General features: G+C 40.0%; 1 protein-coding gene and 2 long non-coding RNA genes across 15 annotated transcripts; 1 reads left to right on the top strand and 2 right to left on the bottom strand.

Moving 5' to 3' along the window:
* Nucleotides 1-852: 852 nt before the first annotated feature.
* On the top strand, nt 853-13,307 carry LOC135098240 (uncharacterized). 9 transcript variants are annotated; one of them, XM_064000503.1, is made up of 7 exons: nt 861-1,489; nt 1,683-1,823; nt 6,110-6,437; nt 6,811-6,942; nt 9,671-10,289; nt 11,371-11,447; nt 12,542-13,307. In XM_064000503.1, the coding sequence occupies exons 1-3, from the start codon at nt 1,181-1,183 to the stop codon at nt 6,263-6,265; spliced, it is 606 nt and encodes a 201-aa protein (XP_063856573.1). In that variant the 5' UTR covers nt 861-1,180; the 3' UTR covers nt 6,266-6,437; nt 6,811-6,942; nt 9,671-10,289; nt 11,371-11,447; nt 12,542-13,307. The 9 variants fall into 9 exon arrangements, with proteins under 9 accessions (XP_063856579.1, XP_063856577.1, XP_063856581.1 ...); XM_064000502.1 differs by having other exon boundaries at nt 11,371-11,644; XM_064000509.1 differs by lacking the exons at nt 6,811-6,942; nt 9,671-10,289; nt 11,371-11,447; nt 12,542-13,307 and adding an exon at nt 2,343-2,442 and having other exon boundaries at nt 853-1,489; nt 6,110-6,246.
* Nucleotides 4,842-9,716, bottom strand: LOC135098242 (uncharacterized). Of its 2 annotated transcripts, XR_010266750.1 has the most exons (4): nt 8,731-9,716; nt 8,152-8,285; nt 6,769-6,869; nt 4,842-6,417 (listed from the first exon to the last, which is right to left on the bottom strand). It is a non-coding gene; the product is annotated as an uncharacterized LOC135098242 (long non-coding RNA). The 2 variants fall into 2 exon arrangements; XR_010266749.1 differs by having other exon boundaries at nt 8,152-9,716.
* On the bottom strand, nt 10,164-18,352 carry LOC135098241 (uncharacterized). 4 transcript variants are annotated; one of them, XR_010266748.1, is made up of 5 exons: nt 16,434-18,352; nt 16,156-16,273; nt 14,705-14,836; nt 14,149-14,264; nt 10,175-10,303 (listed from the first exon to the last, which is right to left on the bottom strand). It is a non-coding gene; the product is annotated as an uncharacterized LOC135098241 (long non-coding RNA). The 4 variants fall into 4 exon arrangements; XR_010266746.1 differs by having other exon boundaries at nt 14,149-14,251; nt 16,434-18,348; XR_010266745.1 differs by lacking the exon at nt 14,149-14,264 and having other exon boundaries at nt 10,164-10,303; nt 16,434-18,342.
* Between the last annotated feature and the right edge of the window lie 5,442 nt (nt 18,353-23,794).

The raw sequence follows: 23,794 nt of genomic DNA, 5'->3' as shown, positions 1-23,794 counted from the left end.
TCAAAGGGCTTTTTACAATGCAGTGAAGTGAATAGATGAGTACCCTGTTGTGGTTACATTAGCAACTTTTTGTATGTGTCATTGTATGAAGGACTGTGCCAGTAGTCAGTAACCTTGAAATGTTATTGAGGAATCTGCTGCACACACATTGTTATGACTTATGACTGAGTAAGTATTTAATGGTATAGTGATAGCATGGTTTCTTATCTTCACAAGACACACATGTGAGGTGGTGTACTCTTGGCAGCAGTGCAGCAACACACAGGACAAGAGATTTTTGGGAAAATGTTATGTCTTGTGTAGCTGTGGTGTAGCACTTTGAGAGTTGGCTTATATCAAGACTGAAGGATATTATTTTATCTCTGCAAGTACAGTAGTGTGCTACAGTATTTTGTGCAATAATTGCCAATGGCTGTTATGTGTCTAGACCACGGTGATCTGTAGCTCAGTGAAGGCTTATTGATTTGAGCTTTTCTTTTCCAAGTAAGAAAAATATTTAGGCTTGGTGGTGGCCATAGAGTGGAATCATTAATCATAATGGGATCATTGAAGGAGTGGGGACAGAGGGCAGGTACACCTGGGTGGCAGGAGGCTCACTAATGCTTCCTGGCCAGGCAGGAGGCCTCCCTCCACCCACCATCAAGGATCACAAATTACTAGAGGTACTGGTAACACTGAGGAACAGTTATGAGTCCTGAGAAATTACTGCTGTGATGAAAATATAGGGTGTGTACTGCTTTACATAATGTGTAGTGTGTGTGTGTGTGTGTGTGTGTGTGTGTGTGTGTGTGTGTGTGTGTGTATAGACACGTTTTGTTTATATTTTCAATGATGAAGATTGTGAGTGTTTTGGTTGAGGTTTCATGGATGACTATAATTGCTCTGAACATGAAGGGAACATTATATCCTTTATGTAGTTGTAATGGTTGCCATGTGATATATGTTTTTACAGTTTATTTATATACATAAACCATGTATGCTTTCTTTTTAGTATATATACATAACATATTTAAGCATTAACTGTTGTTGAAAACCAGGCAAGCTATATTCATCATTTATTCATGAATAGTTCTTATTGTAAGATTTTTAAAGCATATTTGGATCAAATTTTATCATAAGAGCTTTAATGTTTTAGGCACCAATATATTATTGTTTATCTGATGACCCCCACAAGTTGGTGATGGGAAAAACAAACCACAGCATCATAGGTTGTAGCTTTGTACATCAAATTTGTTACAAGAATAACAGAAAGAGTGTTGACAGTATTTGTGTAATTACTGTTCATCCTTTGCTTGCAGGTGAGCATTTACTGTCTCCTGAGAAAAACATCAGCGGAGGAGACGTGACCCTTGACTCTGTGTCTCCTCTCAACTCTCCGTCCTTCACCCTCAATGAGACAGTACCAGACTTCAATCTTGACTTCAACCTTGATGAAGCCTTGAAATTTGTTGGACTGAACTGTTCTGAGACTGGGGAAACTGTCTGGAAGGTGAGCTGTCTATTTTGCAGTAGATATTACCATTAGGAGGTAATAGATTACTTATTAGTCCATTGGCTATTATGACTTTGCCTTATACTGAAGGAAATTGCCTGGTTGGATGACTGGAATATACTCATTTAAAAGGATGTTAATGCACAGTCAGTGAAGAGCTTGGTCAGAAGCTATGAAAGTGTTATCTCAGCCCTCAGAGCCTGAACCCACCTCTGACAATAAGGAAAGCCCTGGTAAGGAGGAGGACGACAGCTTAGACACCTTGAACGACACCCTGGACGATATGATCCAGGCCTCCCAGCTTCATCCTCAACACCTGCGCTCACTACAGGTAAGTGTCTGCCTCTCCTGTGCATGGTCATCCAGAATATAAGAATGGGAGGAAAGGAGATCATAAAAGACCAGCTGACCCACACAAAGTGGCTCCTGGTCAGTTCAGGGCAGTATGAGGTTCTTCCCTGTCTGAGCACCAGTGTAATATGTCATTTAAAAATTAAATATTTTTTCCATGGTTTGTTGAAAAAGAAGGGAATTGCAATGTGATATTAAATATAAATATTCCAGAATAAGCATTTTCTCATGCGTTAAGCCTGTATGGCAGACTGAACCAATTTAAGGTTATTACAAAGCTAGCTCAAATAAAAAGCACAGCCATTCCATCTCAAATTTTTAACTGATGCTTTTTTGGGAGAGAACACCAAGATTTATTTATTTATTTATTTATTTATTTTATTTTTTTTTTTACTTTTTTGTGCATTTGACTTGGCTTTATATTCGTATGCCAAGACAAGAAAAGAAACAAGTAAATAAATATAGATCAACAGATGCAAACAGTATACAGTACTCGCAGAGAATGGTGACGATGAATGAAATGACCAGAAGGACATACAGGAATAAAACAAATGGTACAAGATAATGATCTGCTGTGGTGCAAGTGGATGATCAATCAGGTGTGCTGAAAACTAGACAGGTTTATATTTTGTTTTCTGTCTTAAGTATTTAGTAATTTGATGTTTTACTTTTCTGAACCTTATTCTGTAGACCTTTGTTGTGGTAAACGATTTATTATTAATGTCCATATGTTGAAGAACACTTCTTTTCTTGATAATCACCTATGATGTGACCACAAACAAAATTCCTTCTTTCTGATCTGTCCACTGTAAGTCCCTTGACATTGACACTCAACATTCACACTTGACATTCACACACTCAGTCTCAGGTAGTAATTTTGCCATACCAGCATCAAAAGTGAATTAATATTGATCACTAGATAGATAACACACACAATAGCAGTAGCGGAGCATAGTGTGATGAGGATGTCAAGGAACGGCGTGGCATTAACCAGTGACTTACAGTGGCACAGAAACACAACCTCCTTGGCGGTGCGGGATGTGGAGTGATCGAGTCAGACAGACGGGAGTGGTGTGCTGTCATCGTTCAGTCTGCAGTCAGGTCATTACGGCGTGAGGTGAGGTGTGGGAGAGTGGTGGGGAGAGGAGAGGAGAGGGAAGGAGGAGGGTTGCGGATTTCAGTCAAGTAATGTCTTGGTGTTGTTTTGAACATTTCCTGCATGACAAGGTGAGCTTAGCGGGCCGTGACGCACTGGGTTCCTTACTGACTGCTGCTCATCCAACGCCGCCACCACCACCACCACCACCACTATATCCAGACCATCTCCACCTCTATCACCACCTCCATTACCTTCCCTTACCTCCACTTCTGTTTCTTCCATTATTTTTCTAGAGACTATTAGTACACAATCTTAGTAGAACACACAGTTTCATGTTTTTATTTTATTCTATTTTTGGCATGAAATGTCATGTTAATTTAACAAAATGATGTATTATTATTATTATTATTATTATTATTATTATTATTATTATTATTATTATTGTTATTATTATTATTATTGTCGTTATTATTATTATCATCATCATCATCATCCTTCTTCTTCTTCTTCTTCTTTTTCTTCTTCTTCTTCTTCTTCTTCTTATTATTATTATTATTATTATCATTGCAGTTTTTATATAGCAAATACCGAAAAATCGCACGTTACTTTAACTTACAAAAATACAAACAAATTATTCTAAACCAAATCTTGTACTTGTTAATCTACTAACTTTCATATCAATAAATCCTTCACTCACTATCTCTCTCTGCCTGACTGACAATACCTGACTGAATGACCAATAGATAAAATACCAAACACTACCACCACGCGTATTTTGCTATGATAACTACACATCATCTCGTACTTGCCAGTCTACTTTCACGTCAATAAGTTCCTCACACTCATCTCTCCCTACCTGACTAACAACACCTGACTGTTTGACCAATAGATGAAATACCAAATCATCAATAAAATCTCTCTGTTTCCCTGCCAGACTGAGTATACACGGGCGACTAACCAATAGATAAAATACTACACACTACTACAAATACTACTACACTGGCGACTAACCAATAGATAAAATACTACCACTTTTATTCTGCAAAGATAACCTTGCTGGTCAAAGCAGTTTAGCGATGTTTTTTTTACTTTTCCAACCTACAAAACTCCCCGGGTGTGTATTCTGCTGTCAGTCACCTCGCCGTGTTTGCTTCCTCAGTGTACTGCTCGGGCTGCATCCCACTCGACGAATCAAAATATTTTACAGGTAGTGCAAACGGTGGTATATGTAGTGGGGAGTAGTGGTAGTGATGGTCAGTAGTAGAAATATGAATAGTGGGGCTTGTGTTAGTGAAAAAAAAAAGTTGTAACTTTTTTTTTTGTAGAAGAGATAGAGAGAGAGAGAGCGCTGTCTGGTAGCATTGTTGTTTATCATGGAGCCTCCTGTTGTGTTTACCGAGTGGCTGCCGCGTGGTGAAGTATTGGTGCTAAATACACATGAGGCTGAGAGTGCGTGTTTTTGTTTTCACAAGTTTAGTGTGTGTGTGTGTGTGTGTGATTCACCTACAGTCGTCTGCTGGTCACCGAGCCAGCTGTTACCCTATGGAAAGAGCTCAGAGATCATAGTGACCGATCTTTGGGTAGGACTGAGACCACTTACACACCACACACCGGGACAGCAAGGTCACAACCCTTCGGGTTACATCTCGTATCTACTTGCTGCTAGGTGAACAGGGCCTACACATTAAGAGGCTCGCCCATTTGCCTCGTGTCTGTGTGTGTGTGTGTGTTACAGTGCTTGTGTTTGCTCACACAAGGCGGTTTTCTTATCAGATTTTTTTTATCTTTGTAATGTTGAACAATCTTGATGCTTTTTAGTAGTTCTTGTATCATTCGTGCAGGACTTCTTGTGCTGCTGGTGGATTGAATTGGCAGTGTTCAGGAAACAAAACACATACATTTACGGCAGATTACCCAGGGAGTGTATTTCAATGCAAAGTAACATTACGGAATATGATAGACGGTTTCCTCTACAAGCAAAGTAAGAGAGAATAGCGAGTGATATATAGACAGAAAGCCACAGCTGTCATGGACGATAATGACTTAGAAATTGAGGATGGGAAGGGAGACGAAAAAGATAATGATGACAAATGAGAAGTTGGCTGGCGGCAAGGTTACACTAGTTTGGTTCTTATGCCTTCAAAACGAGACGGCCAACATTTCAGACACCTGTCCGTGAAAATATAGTCTTCGTAATTAAAAATAGTCCAGCAAGATATTTTTAGCATCTATATTTCATGGGCTTGAAGTTGGTGGTAGCGAAACAAGAGTTTGTTTTTTTATGCCTTCAAAACGAGAGGTACAACGTTTTAGGAAATAGCGTGTGACAGAATAAAATCTTCCCTATTGAAATTGGTACCATAAAATACTTTTAGCATCTATATTTCTTGATTATGAAGGTGATGGTAACTTACCGTAGCAAAATAAATTAACACATTTCTGAATCACATGTGCTTTGTTGCAGTGTCGCAGTACCTAAGTGAATTAACACTTTGACTACAACACGGGGTAGCGAAAAAAAAAAAAAATGAACGGACAGACGGATGATTTTTTTCCGGTCACACGCCGAGAAACATCTACCTTATGTACTCTTGTCGGCATATTAATAGTTGCAGAATTTGCTCATGTTTATCAAGTGTTGCTCGTCGAGTGTTGGTTCAGGTGCTGATAGCGGTGGTGGTGTTGGTGATAATGGTGATGGAGGGTGTGTTGATGGTGATGACAGTGGTGGTATGGTGATGACGGCAGGGAGGCAGCGGTGTCGGCGGCATTCAGAACAGCAGTCACGCTTATCCTCGTTGTTAAGATATTTGCTTTTATTTGCCACCTTTTGTCTTGCATGTATCTGTAAGTGTGGTAAATATGCTTTATAGAGGGACTGCCTGCCTAGTGTAGTCTTGCAGCTTCCATTATACTCTTATGTACATGGCAGGATATATGAGACTTTCAATTCTTAAGTTATGTTATGCACTTTGCCTTGGCCTCCTTGTGTGAGATTGTCACTCGGTTCATATGCTTTTGAGTTTTAGGTATGTTGGGTAATGTTCTGAAACACTACTAAACCTCACTTCCACTGCTTTTAAAAGGCTCCGGATGAAGTTACATGGGTGTTGAGGTGCTTATGCAGGTCTAATGCCAAATTAACAAGATTTCAAATTTATCAACAGGAGAAATCTTTCTTGAGAACCCAGCTAATCATCTATGTGGACTCTGAAAATGATCATAGTGAGAGAGCAGAGCACTTCAGAATATGGGCCATGGTTTTACACATGCATCACTACCCACTGCATGCTCCAGCAGCAGCAGCAGCAGCAGACAGCTAAATGCTGCACCACCCATCAAGAGGATGAAGATTGCAGCCACATCAGAGAGGCTGGCTGTGAATTTAGTCTTCCTGCCACACGTTGAAGTTCCTGCTGATAGCCAATTGGTCCTCACCTTGTTCATCAGGCTTGACTCTTGCATCTTCTGAAGGCTGTAGGAAGAGTAAGTAAGGTGAGTGTATGAGGGTTTGTAGGGAGAGAAAGTCTGGTACAGAAGATTGAAAAGGAATTGTGTCACTGTGGAAGAAAACTGAAGTATATCATTATGCTTTTATGTTGTGTAATAATATAGCAGTAAAATGCAGGCTGTATGGAAATAAAGGCACATCAGGATTTTATAAGAAGATGAAATTTTATAGGGAAGATTAAAAAGGAATATTGTGTCATTGTATCTGTCTCTTGCACCTTCCTTTCTGACTCCCATCCTTTGCAGTTCCATCCCTCCATCCACTTTCTGTCTTCTCAATCTTAATTCACACACATACACACACGTGCACACACACCTGTGGTCAAATAACTTCCTAAAGGTGAATTTTTTTTTGCAGCCCAATAGCATTGCCTCCTGTGATGTATTGGACTGGCAGTTCCTTGATTCTGGAGGAGTCTGCAATAGGAAGACCACAAATGTAGGAGTTGGTTGTGACATCCATACCTATGAACATGTATTTACCTGCCAGGTGAGTTTTTTATTTGTTTGACGTATTTATTTTCTCTTTTTTTTAATGTAACAGGAGGACTGGCCAGGGACAACAAAAAGAGCAAAAGAAAAGAAAACAAGACCCACTGAACTGCCAGTCCCAAAAGAAAATTCAAAAAGATCATCCAAAATTGGAAGATGTGTCTTGAAACCTCCCTCTTGAAAGAATTTGCATCATAGGAAGGAGGAGGTACAGAAGCATGTAGGGAGTGTGGGATTAGCTAACAGTGAGATACTGGTGGTGGTTATGCTAAATTGAGGAATGTTTGTGGTTTTATCTAAATGAAGAATGAATCTGGCTAATTTATTTTACCTGGTGGAAGAATCTTAATGTTTTCATTTATCAGAGGCAAGATATGAAGCAAATGTTTATGACAATTTCAAGTTTGTATCTTTCTCACTATGAGGAGGACTTATTGATGCTTTTTAATGACCTGTAAAGGAATTTTGTTCAACATTGCTTCATCTTAAGGGATTCAAGGATTAACAAAACCAGACCAAAAAATTCCCAAAGCATTCCAAAACAAGAGAAATAATGAAAAACACTGAAAAACACACTCAAATCATCAACAGATGTATCCAAAGCATCAAAAAGACACAAAGAGAGATGAATATTTCATGAGAAACAATTAGAATATAAAAAAATACTAAAATCTTGAAAAATACACCAAAACATCAAAAAGACAAAAAAAGGGAGATGAAGAGACCATGACATAGTGAAGATTTTCCTGACACCAACGTGGGAGTTGCTTCTCCAGTCCCTCACTGTGGGAGCTGTGAAGGACTTACCATTCAAGACCTTCTCCAGTCCCTCACTGTGGGAGTTGTGAAGGACTTACCATTCAAGACCTTCTCCAGTCCCTCACTGTGGGAGCTGTGAAGGACTTACCATTCAAGACCTTCTCCAGTCCCTCACTGTGGGAGTTGTGAAGGACTTACCATTCAAGACCTTCTCCAGTCCCTCACTGTGGGAGTTGTGAAGGACTTACCATTCAAGACCTTCTCCAGTCCCTCAGTGTAGGAGTTGTGAAGGACTTACCTTTCAACACCTTCTCCAGTCCCTCACTGTGGGAGCTGTGAAGGACTTACCATTCAAGACCTTCTCCAGTCCCTCACTGTGGGAGTTGTGAAGGACTTACCATTCAAGACCTTCTCCAGTCCCTCACTGTGGGAGCTGTGAAGGACTTACCATTCAAGACCTTCTCCAGTCCCTCAGTGTAGGAGTTCACTAAGTTATCTGGGGACCTCAGCACCACTTTCCACTTTCTGCCATGCCTTTCTCAGCACACGGCACTCACCTGTCTGGGAGCCCACACAGGTTTGCTGCTCCCAGGGAAGAAGAGAAGGCACGTTATAATCTAGCCAGACTGATGTGGTGATATGAGATTGTTCACATCCTAGGTGGTTATTGGAGGCAATCTTGATAAAGGACTAATTAAAAGGGCCTGGAGAAAGCCAGTTGAAGGAAGATCAAGGTAAAGAGTGAGTGAGATGGAAGGATGGAATTGTGCTAGAGCTGCTAAGGATGGGAGTCACAGAAGATGCAAGGGACAGACACAACCAAAGAAGACTTGTGCATGGTGCCAGCCCCTCACTCCAGAGAAGCAGCAAAAACAGAAAAAGAGGAAGGTAGTCACATCAGTATTTTACACAGTCTAGCCTAACAGTCAGTCAGTTTTTGGTAGACTCTGGAACACTCTGCCTACTTCTATATTTCCTCCTTCTTATGACTAGAACTCTTTCAAGAGGAAAGTTTCAAGGCACTTACTCTCCAATTTTGGATGATCCTTTTGGTCTTAAGGGAATGGCACCTAAGTGGGTCTTTTCTTTTTTTTTCCCTCCCAAAGCCAATGCCCCTCAAGTAAGAAGAAAAAAGAAAAAAAATTAACTCACAAATCCAGGGGTGGATTTAAGGTGGTGTCATACTATCACTTTTTCCGTCGATTTTTCATCGTTCCACATGAACTTATCGCATGAATTTGTCAGACGATCAGGATTGTTTCCTCCTGCAAATTTCCGCCTTTGTTTATATTTCCAAGACCAAGACCAAGACTTTCCGCGTGGCTTCAACCTGTCTCACAGAGCGTTATTACCACCTCTACGCTTCGTCATGGAAGGAAAACCACATCCAAGTTGGACACGCCGTTCAGAGGAGATCCTTGTGGAAAGCATAAGGAGCCATAAGTGCCTCTGGGACCACAAGGATGAATCTTGTATGAAGAAAGGCCAGAAAAGAGCGGCTCACAACACAGTCACCTGTGCCCTCCAATACTGTGTCTCACAGTACACAGTATTAGTTTCAGAATAGCGTATCTTTGCTGCAGTGTGGACTCCATGTTTGTTTGCACTCCTTGGGCTGTGCCAACGGAAAGTTTCAGATGAAACACCATTTGTGTGCGACAGGCCGCAGCCAAGATATCCACGATTTTCAGAAAAACGATGGAAAAAGTTGACGGAAAAAGTGTTGGTGTGACACACCACCTTGAGGTCTGTGGAGGCCCATGGCCAGCCTGAGATATTTATATTAATGTTTTTATGTATCTATATTCCATTCAATTTTTTAATATATATAATATAATCTAGAGAAAAGAGCATATTTATTTAGTGTAAATGAAACAAAAGCAGCTGTATTAATAATGATAAAAAATGTTAAAAAGTTCATAGAAAATTAGTGTTTACTGATTAATTTGAGTTTCTTTCACTTACAGAATGCTTAATTATGTAAGGGACTCCCCAGATTGTGGAGATCCCAACATTGTGGAAGCCCCTCGGCAGCTGCCCTCTTTGCCCACTCCTAAATCAAGGGCCCTGCACAAATTTCTCTCTCTCTCTCTCTCTCTCTCTCTCTCTCTCTCTCTCTCTCTCTCTCTCTCTCTCTCTCTCTCTCTCTCTCTCTCTCTCTCTCTGTCTGTCTGTCTGCCTGCCTGCCTGCCTGCCTGCCTGCCTGCCTGCCCCCTCTCTCTCTCTCTCTCTCTCTCTCTCTCTCTCTCTCTCTCTCTCTCTCTCTCTCTCTCTCTCTCTCTCTCTCTCTCTCTCTCTCTCTCTCTCTCTCTCTCTCTCTCTCTCTCTCTGAAGTGTGGATGGTATATCAGCACAGGGAGCAAAAAACCAAGGAGCCACTGAGGCTGTCACTTTGAAGAGGTCATTGTTGTTGCATCCAGCATCCCAGCCTGACTGCCTAGACAGCTCCTGCAGGTTGCTGAAGGGCAGAGTCACAGACTGCTCCACTGCCAGGTGTGAGACCAGTGTGGCAGAGTATGATGTGTACACAATGAGGGACACACCACAGCCAACCCTGTAGGTGACCCATGCTGCACTGCTGATTGGGTAGGTGTTGGAGCCTGCAGAAGGAGGAGGAGGAGAAGGGGGGAAGATGCTATAAAAAAGCAATTTTAAAACCTGGAAAATGATGCAAAAGCAATTTAAATCTTTGAAAGGGACAAAAGTAGATAATTGTAAATTCAAGTGTTGAAAAGACCATTTTAAAATGTTTCAGAGATAAAAATGCAATTTAAAAATTTTCTCACCATTTCTGAAAGATTTAAACATTATATCTTACTAAGAAAACTTTTGATACCTTCATCATGAGAACTACTGATAACAAAATTAAATACATTACTTACGATATCCATAACAGTTGTATCAACACCACTTGCTTGCATTGCTCATGCCAGAACCAATTGAAGTTAATATCAACACAATTATGGAAATACATCAGATGTCATGTGAAGTTTACCAATTTTAAATCTATCCTTTAATGATTGTCTTCCTGTATTCCCATCTTACCAAACATTAAACACCACTACCCTTGTATTCATCTAACAGTCCCACCCATATACACATGTACACCCATCAAAAAAATGTTGTCACCTTTATGGTGTGTTACAGTATGACACATCACACAATGATTTCTGGTATAACTCATGCAGTATGGTGCAAAGTTGGTAACCCTGCTGTGCCAAGTTGCTAGTTACTGGGGAATTTGTGACTGGTATAATATATGATCCTGGTATGATGTGGAAAATGCACTCCATGAACCATTATTTGCTCTACAGAATGAACTACACTAAAGTGATAATACTATGGGATGTTTACGAGGGAGAAGAATGGAGAGGGGGGGGACAGGAAGACGTACCAACCTCCACAAGTCATCACGGCTGCTGTGCCAGTGTTTGTTGCGGTCAATTTCAGAACCTAGAGTAACAAAAAATATTTTGACAGGTGTACTAGCTAACTAACCGGACACTAAACATTGCTATCCTGCAACTAACCAGTCCTTGCATTCAACTAACAGTCTCACCCTTTCAGGTCCTCACCTTGCTGTAGGAGACCTGATAACATGTACCAGCCATTTTACCAAACACTAAACACTACCACCATTGAACTGACCAGTCCCACACCCCAACAGGTCCTCACTTTGCTGTAGGAGAGCTGACAACACGTACCAGCCAGCAACTCCCATGCTGACGGGCTTCTCCCCCATGGGTATGTAGCACCTCTGGAGTTGGTCAGCAAAGAAGAGGATGCTAGCCAAACCTATCATGTTAGTCAGGATGCACCAGTACAGAGCTGTGTCCATTGGGGTTGTGTAGGCTAGTAGCATCTTGTCAAGGTCCTCATAGGTGGCCACAAACAGTTTATGGCTATAAGAGGAGGACTTGCCTTGTGAACATCACATTGGGGTGAGTGTTTAATCTGATTTTGTGTTAATTTGTTTTGTGGGGAGTGAGTGTTAATGTGATTTTTTGTTAAGTGAATGCTGTGCCTGGGCTCCTGAGGTGTAGTGTGGTGTGGTGGGCCATAAGACTGTCCCTTTCCACTAGGGCCTGACAGGTATTAAGAGTGTGAAGGATGTGTGTGTGGTGCCTTGTTTGGGCCATCTTGTGTGTGATTGCCAGCCTGATATATACAGAAAAATAAGTTATTAGTGGAGCTGAGAGTGTGAATGTGTGGTGGTTTGTCTGGGGTGTCCTGTGGGGGATTGTTTGGCCTGGTATGTAAATACATTATTATTTGGGTTAACTGTGAATGTTGTATGTGTGAATATATGGTGCATTGTCTGGGCCACCCTGTATGGGGTTGCCAATGTGGTATATAGATATATCAATCAAATTATTTGACATTTCATATTGTAAACATTTTGCTGATCCAAGTTAATCTGTTAAGGGAGTGCTTTGTTCACTATCCTTAAATCATTATTTGATCATCACTTGTGTATATATATAGGCTGGGTGTAGGTAACAACTTTCAGCCTCTCTTCAGTGATGGAAAATTCAGAGACAGTGAGGTCAGCTTCCCCTGACTGCAAAGCTCCTACCATGCCCGTCCACTCATTGTTTGAGCTGTCCTTCAGTTTCCCTCTAGTACCTTCAGACTGTACAAGTCTGTCTCTCTCTCTCTCTCTCTCTCTCTCTCTCTCTCTCTCTCTCTCTCTCTCTCTCTCTCTCTCTCTCTCTCTTCTATATCTGCATGTTTCTCTCTCTTCTATATCTGCATGTTTATCTCCTCCTTCATGCATCACCAAATACCACCAACTGTTCTATGTATCCTTGCATCTAAGATTTGTCCTAATTTTGCAGGAAGCCCACCCCAGCAGCCCAGCCTCCCCTGACAGCTATCATCATCTGCTGCCTTGCCTGGGAGGACCATAGACACAGCTTGTCTCTGATGTCTTCCCCACAATGCCTTGTCTTTGTTGGCTTCAGTGCAATTTGTTTGTCTTCAGTTTAAATAGTATTGTATATACTATCTTGTCTTCACCATCTTGAAATGTGAAGGATGTTCTTGACAAACAAACAAGGTAGTATTGTATAATTATTACTTTAAATATTGTCTTAAATTATCTTGAAATTTGTAAAAAAAAAAATGTGTAAAAAGAAAGCAAATACAGATGATTATCTCTGTAGTGAAGGAGGAAGGACTCAATATCCCTGTAGTGAAGGAGGAAGGACTCAATATCCCTGTAGTGAAGGAGGAAGGACTCAATTTTTTTTAAGTTTAAGGTGTGATTTGCACATAGAGGCTCCTGGATTTCCCTGTAGAGTGACCCTCCCTGAATGCAGGGAGGGACGGTGCCTCTATGTACAAATCGCACCTTAAACTTAGTAGTGAAGCCTTAAACTTAGTATTTTGTAGTGAAGGAGGGAGGAAGGACTCCTTTCTGAGTCCTTCTCATCACCACAATGTTGCATCTCTAGCTGTCTTCTACCGCTATTTTCATGCTAACTGCTCTTCTGATCTCACTAACTGCATACCTCCCCTCCTCCCGTGGCCTCACTGCACAAGACTTTCTTCTTTCTCTCACCTCTATTGTGTCCACCTCTCTAATACAAGAGTTAACCAGTATTCTCAGTCATTCATCCCTTTCTCTGGCAAACTCTGGAACTCCCTACCTGCTTCTGTATTTCCACCTTCCTATGACTTTAATTCCTTCAAGAGGGAGGTTTCAAGACATTTATCCTTCAATTTCTGACTACTGCTTTGGACAGTGTTTGGGGATCAGCACCTCAGTGGGCTTTTTTCTTTATTGGATTTTTGCTGCCCTTGGCCAGTGTCCCTCTTGCATAAAAAAAAAAAAAAAAAAACTGCATGAAAGAGAAAGAGGAGACCTAATAATGTACAAATTAGTAAACAATATAGAAAGAATAGACAGAAACGACCTGTTACCACAGATGAAAGAGGGAGAGAAAGAGACATGAAGGGGCATAGGAAGACAATAAAGAAGAGTGGATGTTCAAGTGACATCAAGAAATACAACTTCCCATATGGAACTATTGAAATCCAGAATGATTTGAAGTAAGAGGTAGTTGTGGCAAACAGTGTACATAGGTTTAAAGAGAAGCTGGTTATGGAGACAACAACATGAGCTTTGGCTTGCTCCCTGTACAATACAACTAGGTAAATACAACTATACTCTTTTTATTCTTAGAAGAATGTTTTGGCATTGGCTGAGATCTGTTAGATACTCTGCCACATCACACAATTTCTCTTAAATATATCAATTCTTTTTACTCTCTATTGAAAATGGAATATTGAGTACGGATTATTCAGCTCATCAAACCAAGCAGTGCTATGAATGGTTTGGGTTCTAAGATAATAAATAGTCTGGATCTTACATAAATATCAAAACATTTGACAACATAGCTTTGCAGCGTTATCATTTTGGTGGAGCACCTGGGATGCTTACTGATAGGGTCAGGTGACTCAGGTCAGTGAGAGGGGTGGCTCCTACTCTTGAGGGACACTCCCATGATGGAAGCAACTCCCAAGTGCTCGCATGTTCTTCACAGCTGGGAGAAATAACTTACAACAAGAATAAGTATTTTTAGAAGAGAAGGGCCTATAAAGGTCCAGTCATTGCATCCTCCACAGCAATACTTCCAACAACCATAGCCAATCATGTGAGAGAGACAACAGTACCACCAATCTGCTCTGCCCAAAATTGAGATTACGCAAATCAATTACCATGAAGAAATGAATTATACAAAAATTATTCACACAGTATCATACAATACTGAGAGAGAGAGAGAGAGAGAGAGAGAGAGAGAGAGAGAGAGAGAGAGAGAGAGAGAGAAACAGTCACCTGTCCTTTCCACCAGTGTTAAACTGATAATTGGTCCTGTAGAGACAATGCAACTCACAAGGAATTCCCCTACTCGACCAATGCCCAAACGTTCTTCTGGGAGTAAAAACACCATAGGTAAATACACACACACACACACACACACACCTTGTTTACTTACTGATATTGTGGCAAGTGGGTGTCAATTTCTGGTCCTGTCTTGGTCAGCTAATGTCAATTCCTAGTGGTGTCTTGGTCAACTGACGTCAGTTCTTGTTGCTATCAAGTGACCAGTCTCCCCAGCAGAGATTTCCTCAAAATTGAAAAAAAAAAAGAGGAATCAAATAACCTAGAGTCAATGCATGTGTGTGTGTGTGTGTGTGTGTGTGTGTGTGTGTGTGCAGCCTGCAGTCTGGGTGTTAGTTCTTGGTAATGGAAGATCTGTGTGTGTGTGTGTGTAGTGTCAGTTCTTGGAACTTCCAGTTATTCTAATAACTTCCAGTTATTGGAAGTAATCTCATAGTCTCTATGTCTATCCAGTTTGGTCTTAAGAGCATGGACAGTTTGGACATTGACAACGTCTTCAGAGTTCATTCCATTTGTTAACACTTCTGTGAGGAAAACTATACTGCTTGATGTCTCTTCTACAGTTAACTTTCAGCAACTTCTTACTGTGTCCCCTTGTACTCTGTGTCTAAATTTATAAAACATTCTTTGTCTACGTGTGTGTGTGTGTGTGTGTGTGTGTGAGGCATGTATGATAGGATGTACACCACATAAAGATCTCCAGCAGATCCCTATTAATATTTACCACTTAATGAAATAAGAATAATGCACAAGAACATGAAATTATAAGAAAAAAATAACAAAAACTATACAAAACACCGCCATGATGCATTAACGCAAAAACAATAAACAGAAGAAAAATAAACGTGAAAAGACAAGAAAATCACGCACAACCCCAAAAAATTTACTCATAAATGTAAAAAAAAATAAATAAATAAGTAAAAAAATAAATAAACAGCAGGCAAGCCATTAGGATGCAGGCCAGACTGACGCTGTCCTACCACGCCCCCCTCCTCCCACCGCAGGCCCCCAGCTGTGTGGAGAGCTGCCTGGCTCTCCACACGGGCCGCCAAACGCACAGTCCCTCCGCCAGCTTGTCCACATATACTTTCACTTAAACTTACTCTCATCTATTTCCACCACTTTTGTATACGCATATGTATTGTGAATAAAAGTACTCAATCTGAATCTGCTGCCTTGATACTCTCGCGGAGGCCTACATAACAGCCTGATCCAAAATTACAGCCCATTTGAATCGGTGGGCAGCACAAATGTCACATTCCTGTTACGCAGCACTGCCTGACCACACAATACCACCCACACACACGCGTTGTTCAGCGAGTATTCCTCACCACACGTGCATGATGTGGCTGCTTCATGAGGCGCCTTTATTGATAATATCCCAGAATGCTAATGTATTATGACATATTTCTGCACCTACCGGCTTCTTATAAAAACACTTATTTCCGGTCTCCTATTACTCCTTCACCTTATTTACCATATCTTACTGATTATAGACACTTTAGAGTATATTTAGGATAACTGACACACGTGTACACAACTCACCTGAGGATAAAATGGTGAAATAAGATGGAAAAACACACACCGACGTCCATTTCGGAATTTCCTCTGCTTCTTCTTGTAGCCTCATCTTTCATTACTCAAGAATTCGGTTCCTGTTGCACTTAAAACATTATTAAAAACACAATTACTCAGAAAATAAGATAAATTTGATGAAACTGTCAAATAAACAAAGTACATACTGCCACAATAGCAAAAAGTAGCAAAAGCAAAAAAAATCGTCTGCTTTGAACAGGTGACGTGGGAACCTACCGAGTACTTACAATTATTACGCAATATTCCCTCTTGCTTTAATTCCTCACCATGGGCTGTTCAAATGTGATGCTGCTGTTTTGAGTGTGACGCTGCATGGTGATGCCTGGGTACTGGTGGTGGTTGTGTGTGTCTGATGGTGAGGTTTGTGGGGAAACTGATGTGTGTGGTGATGATGCCTGGGTACTGGTGGTGATGCTGTGTTGCTGTTGTGTTATTCTTAGACAACAGAATCACATCATCTTTATCTTAGACATAACAGCATTACAGCCTCATTATCTTAGATCTAACAGCATCACAGGGTATCTTAGACATCACATCATTATTATCTTAGACCTAACAGCACAACATCATAATCTGACCCTCAGCATCACAGCATCTTAATCTTATTATCACTGTTATGTGATGCTGTTTTGCGTTTGTATGTAATGTTGTTCTGCTTGTGATGTTGTCATGCCTAAAATAATGTTGTTACAGAATTGTGATGCTGTGCTAATGCTGATGTGCTGTAATGCCTGAAATAATGTGCTAATCCTGCTGCACTAACATTAACCCTTTAAGCGTTTCTTTTCTAGAAAAAGTTCTTCCTCAACAAGAAGCAAAAAACCAGTAACTTTACTGCATTTTCTTACACCTACTTCATTTTACAGTTCCTCTATGGGAAAAAAATATTCCAAACAAGAAACTAAATACGTAACGACGGTGGAGGTGGTGACACCAGAGCTGGTGGTGGTGGTGGTTGTGTCGAGGGAGCCTGTTACCTTTTTTTTATACGCCTCCTTCCTTGTCCACTTTGCACACTCCTTTTCTTTCCAAGAACACCTGAGGAAATGCTGGGTGGTTGCTTTTTGTGTTTCAATGATAAAGAGGCTGTGGCAGCAGTAGGATCAGGCGTATCTGTGGTGGTGGTTGCAATAACAGGGTCCGCAATGGTTGAGGCGGTGGCGAGTGACACGGCGTAGTTTCTCTTTCCTGTTACCACGTGTTATATGCTTCACGCGCTTTACCCTTATTGTTTTAACAGGTTTTAGGTCCATCGATGACCCAGAGGAAGACGAATCTGGACTTTGACCTGGTGACAATTTGTAGTAATAATGATGTGTGTATATTTAATGGTAGACTAGATGAAGAGCTTAGAGTGGGGAAACCCACAACTACTTATGCTACACTGGTGGAATTATGTCACTGGCTCACCAACACTGTTCAGAAAAATGAACAGGAATTTAGAATACTAGATTTTGATCCGCTGTACTCAGATATTCATTGTGGTACACATGTACAACTAAAAGTTAATATTGAAAAGAAAAGAAATAATGATGGAAGTAATATACCTGTGAATAATTGTAGCTTAACAGGGAAATGGAGTGCAACAAAGGAAGATGATTATAAAGCAGAAATTAATGAAGGTGAGGTAAAGGAGTTAATAGAGCAGAGGGATTTTATGTCTGCTGAAGAGGTGAATTCTTGGTTAAAGAACACATTGTCAGAACCACCTATAAAGGTATTCACACCCAAAAAAAGGAAAAATTTTGTTAAACAAAGTAATAATGTAAGCCTATTTGTGTGTGACAATCAATGCTGGAAAACAAGGAAAGCCTACTATAAGGCTAGACGTAAATATAATCGAAGAAGGAGTGAAGAAAATTATAGTCATGACAGAAAAAAGTAAGAAATATAAGACTGATTAGAAAAGAGTGCAGAGTAAAGAGAAGGAAAGCTTGGTGACTAAGTTAAAATAAAACAATAATAAAGGTCCCAAAAAATATTGGAAAATATCAAGAGAAAGAAATGTTAATAATAGTAAGACTACACTAACAGCAGAAATTCTAATTTTCATCATCACTTCAAGAGTTTATCAGAAGATATTAATGCAGTTGATGGACATTGAATGGAACCAGAAAGTGTTGCACATGAGTTAGGAGAAAGGCAAGTATTGAATGAGCCTACAACAGAAAATGAGGTGGTGAAAGCTGTTGGAAAACTCAAGAAAGACAAAGCACCTGGTTATGATAACATCGTTAATGAACACATCAAAGGTGATAAAAATATCCTTCTTAATCTGTATGTTAAAATGTTTAATAGAATTCTAGATACAGGAGACTTACCAGAGCAATGGCTAATAGGGGTTATTTATTGTTCCTTTGTATAAAAATAAAGGTGATGTTGATGAGCCACATAATTATAGGGCTATAACTTTACTAAGTTGTTTAAGTAAGCTTTTCACATCAATAGCTAATGACAGACTAACACACTATTCAAACAGATTCAATATTGTAAAAGAAACACAAGGTGGGTTTCGGCAAGGTTACAGTACCTCGACCATATATTTTTACTGAAGTGTATCACGGACTTGTTCTTATGGAAGAGGAGAAAACTGTTCTGTCTCTTTATTGACTACAGGAAAGCTTCTGACACAATATGGAGGGATGGGCTTTGGTACAAGACGGTGAAAGAAAATATAGGTGGTAAAGTACTTAATGTTATTAGAAATATGTACATGAATATAAAGTCATGTGTAAAATTTTACCAAAAAACATCTGACACTTTCATTTGTACTAAAGGAGTAAGACAGGGAGAAGATCTCTCTCCATTGCTGTTTGCTCTATAAGTTAATGATATACAAGATTCCCTGGTAGAAAACAACTGTAATTATCTGTTATCTGATGATAATTTTCTTGATTTACATTTAAATCTATTGGTTATGATGTATGCTGACGACACAGTTATTTTAGCTAATAGTGAAGATGAAATTAAAAATATTCTCAAAGCAATGGAATTATATTGTGAGCAATGGAAGTTAGATGTGAATAACAGCAAAACAAAGGTTGTAGTGTTTAGTAGAGGGAGGGTGAATTATGGCACCTATGACTTTGTCTTTAGAGAAGAGAATATCCAAACAATAAGTGAATATCAGTACCTAGGAGTTTTACTTAATTACAATAGAAGATTTAGAATTGCCCAATTAGAACAAAAAAGTGCTTCTAGAGCAACGTATTCACTGACTGGGAAATGCCGTAAACACGACCCACCGCTTGATACGACTGTGATGCCAATTATGACACACGGTTGTGGAATATGCGGTTGTACTGTTGATAGAGAGTTGAAACAATTGCTGATGAAATTTTTTAAACACGTATTATATGTCCATAAGAATACAAGTAGAGACATTGTGTACGGTGAGTTAGGAGAACATCCCATTGCTGTTATTATTAACACTAGAATGATAGCATACTGGTCAAGGCTGATAACAGGTAAAACTACATAAGTAAGCATGATGATGTATAGGAGTTTATTATATCTAGACTCAACGAACACGTCCTCATCTCCTTGGCTCGGTCATATAAGAAATATTGTGAATAGCTGTGGCATGTCAGGCGTATGGTTAGATCAATATATTAATTATCCTGAATGGTTAAAGAAAGCTGTGGAAAGGAAACTGAAGGATCAATGGATTTCAACATGGTACAGTAATATTTCAACAAAGGGAATTTATGTACGAAATGTAGAAGTAATGTTGTGGGAGATGAATTTCATATTATGTTGTTATGTTCTCACGAAAATATTGTTGAACTACAGAACAGATATATCCCAAACTATTACAGAAATAACACAACAATGAATAAGTTTGCTGAACTGATGCAAAGTAAAAATTCAGAAATTTTGACCAACATAGCTTATTTTTTCTTAAGAGCTGTCTATCAAATGTTCAGGTAATGTATTTAATTAACAGTATTACTTCAGGAGTTATTATTATTATTGTTACTGTTTAATTATAGTTACGATTGAAATTATTTGGTTATCATTATTATGTTAGTTTAATTGTAGTTATGATTTATTATTAAATTTTTATTATGATTTAGTTATTGTTTAATTTTAGTTATGATGGAAATTATACGAGGAGCTGTGCTCCAGACTTTGCTTACAAAGTCTGAGCAAAATAAATTGAATTTCAATCTGAATCTGAGTCACACACACACACACACACACACACACACACACACACACACACATGTACAAATGACCTCCATATGTTTAACAGTTACAAAGGATTGTTGTACTTAATCTACTGTGGTGGTGGTGGTGGTGGTGGTGGTAACAGTGGTGGTGGTGGTGGTGGTGGTAATAGTGGCAGTGGTTTGTTCCCTGGCTAATGATAAATGCCTGCTATTATGGAAGATAAAGCCGAGAAAGGAAGTCGGGGAATGGAATGGTGTTTACAGAATGATGGTAATATGTTGGAGGAAACAACAGCAGCAGCAGCAGCAGCAAACGTTATAAAAGAAAATAACAACAACAACAACAACAACAACAACAATGGATACACCTATGAACAAAAAATAAAATAAATATCCTCTTACAGAGCCCAAAAAAAACCAAAATATAACTAAAATTACAAAATACACAAGATAAAAACTCCTTTCCTTCTTTCCTTTCTCATTCACGCAAATTATTATCTTATTCTCTCTTTCCCATTCGCCTTTCCTCTTCAGTACCCGCAGTCTCTTTATACTTCAACCAGGGGCCAATTCTCACGGCCAGGAAAACAACACTAGAATCAAGCTCCAATTCTCTCTCTCTCTCTCTCTCTCTCTCTCTCTCTCTCTCTCTCTCTCTCTCTCTCTTCCCATGCCAAATGGAAACAGTTCTAACTTTAGCAAATGTCATCCTCAACACAGTGCGGCAAGAATCTCGTGTGTGTGTGTGTGTGTGTGTGTGTGTGTGTGTGTGTGTGTAGGCAACGCGAGAGTAACAACATTCAGTAAGTCATATTGTGTTCTTTAATTAACTTGCATGCTTCATTTTGCTTTCCAGATTTAGAACTATTATTATTATTATTATTATTATTATTATTATTATTATTATTATTATTATTATCATTATTATTATTATTATTATTATTATTATTATTATTATTATCAATATTATTATTATTATTACTATTATTATTATTATTATTATTATTATTATTATTATTTACTTCATATTATATTCTTTGATTTTCTTTACATATATAATTTATTTTCTTGTGTTCTTCACGTAAATGGATAAATAAATGGAAATAAAGCATTTACAGATAGCTTACTTTACTTTGTTTTCCTTTCAGACTTAACGAATACTCGATGAAAACTTAAAGATAAAAAACATACAAATAGTTTTTTTTTTTACAAGAACAATCCCTTTAGACAGAAAGAAAAAAAAAAAAAAAATTACACGTCCTGTCATTCCAGGCACAAAAATATTCATACACATTCACAGCAAAATCGATATGCAGTTTAGGGGGAGCACGAATGTAAACACTCCACTAGTATTTCCGTTCTCCTTGACCTTCTTACGTTGACTCTCTTTGTTCCCAACACTCGCTCAATTTGTCTCCGTCTTCATCAATCCCAGTCTTTGTTTCTTCTTCTTTCCTTCTCACTCTCTTTCTCCCCCTCTCATTTTCTCTCCGGGTGATCTACGAGTATCTGCCTCCTCCTTTGTCTCCCTCACTCCCGTCCTCCCTCTGGGGTTCAAAAATGAGGTTCTGTCGGAGCACTACTTCTTTCCCTCACGGAGTAGATGTGGAAGCAGGAGGAGGAAGAGGAGGAGGAGGAGGAGGAGGAAGAGGAGGAGGAGGAGGAGGAGGAGGAAGAGGAGGAGGACAAGGACGAGGACGAGGAAGAGGAAGAGGAAGAGGACGAAGACGAGGACGAGGAGCGAGAGGAGCAGGAACAGTAGCAGGGACATGATCACGAACAGAAGTGGAAAAAAAACGGAGGAGGGAAGAAGATAAGGAGGAAGAGAAAGAGGAGGAGGAGGAGGAGGAGTATCAGGTAGACAAAGATGAAAACAAGAAGAAAGGAAGGAAAAGTGAGTTGACTAGAAGACAGATCCTCAGGAGAGAGAGAGAGAGAGAGAGAGAGAGAGAGAGAGAGAGAGAGAGAGAGAGAGAGAGAGAGAGAGAGAGAGAGAGAGAGAGAGAGAGAGAGAGAGAGAGAGAGAGAGAGAGAGAGAGAGAGAGACTGGGAATTTAAATATGACATTGCATGACTAATAAAATTCGACACTTCCTGCTTTGTCTTTCGTCTTATAGCCGTGTGTGTGCGAGTGCGAGCGCGTCCTTTGTATCATATCAAATACGTTTTTATCCTTGCAACACAAACTTTAAATTTTTGAGGGAACGGAAATAACGAACTAAAACAAGAACACTTCAACAACAACAACAACAACAACAACAACAACAACAACAACAACAACAACAACAACAACAACAACAATAACAACAGGATGCAGTTAAATCATGACGACAAATTAGGAAGGAAAACCCGATCTTTGTAAACGTACTGTGCGTGTGTGTGTGTGTGTGTGTGTGTGTGTTTATGTAGGAGTGACACTGGCCAAGGGTAACAAAAATCCAATAAAAAAAATGCCCACTGAAATGCCAGTCCCATAAAAGGGTCAAAGCAGTGGTCAAAAATTGATGAATAAGTGTCTTGAAACCTCCCTCTTGAAGAAATTCAAGTCATAGGAAGGTGGAAATACAGAAGCAGGCAGAGAGTTCCAGAGTTTACCAGAGAAAGGGATGAATGATCGAGAATACTGGTTAACTCTTGCGTTAGAGAGGTGGACAGAATAGGGGTGAGAGAAAAAAGAAAGTCTTGTGCAGCGAGGCCGCGGGAGGAGGGGGAGGCATGCAGTTAGCAAGTTCAGAAGAGCAGTTGGCATGAAAATAGCGGTAGAAGACAGCTAGAGATCCAACATTCCTGCGGTGAGAGAGAGGCTGAAGACAGTCAGTTAGAGGAGAGGAGTTGATGAGACGAAAAGCTTTTGATTCCACCCTGTCTTGAAGAGCAGTATGAGTGGAACGCCCCCAGACATGTGAAGCATACTCCATACATGGACGGATAAGGCCCTTGTACAGAGTTAGCTGCTGGGGGGGTGAGAAAAACTGGCGGAGACGTCTCAGAACACCTAACTTCATAGAAGCTGTTTTAGCTAGAGATGAGTGTGTGTGTGTGTGTGTGTGTGTGTGTGTGTGTGTGTGTGTGTGTGTGTGTGTGTGTGTGTGTGTGGTGTGTGTGTGTGTGGGTGGGTGTGGGTGCGTGCGTGCGTGCGTGCGTGCGTGCGTGTGCGCGCGCGCGTGTGGGTGGTGAGCCTAAGCAGGGGCAGGATGACCCTTAGCTGGTTTTCTACGCTCACTTAAGAACACAAGGAAGAGGAGGAGGAGGAGGAGGAGGTAGAGGAAAAGGGAGACTGGAGAGGAGGAAAAGGGGGGAGGGATTTATCGGAATAGGCCTCTAATCTCACTTACTTGGCGATTGTGTCTCAAGGAAAAACACTGGCATTCTCTCTCTCTCTCTCTCTCTCTCTCTCTCTCTCTCTCTCTCTCTCT

This window comes from Scylla paramamosain, unplaced genomic scaffold (assembly GCF_035594125.1).
Source record: "Scylla paramamosain isolate STU-SP2022 unplaced genomic scaffold, ASM3559412v1 Contig52, whole genome shotgun sequence".
NCBI classification, from domain to species: Eukaryota; Metazoa; Arthropoda; class Malacostraca; order Decapoda; family Portunidae; genus Scylla; species Scylla paramamosain.
This window is presented reverse-complemented; position numbering and strand designations above follow the sequence as displayed.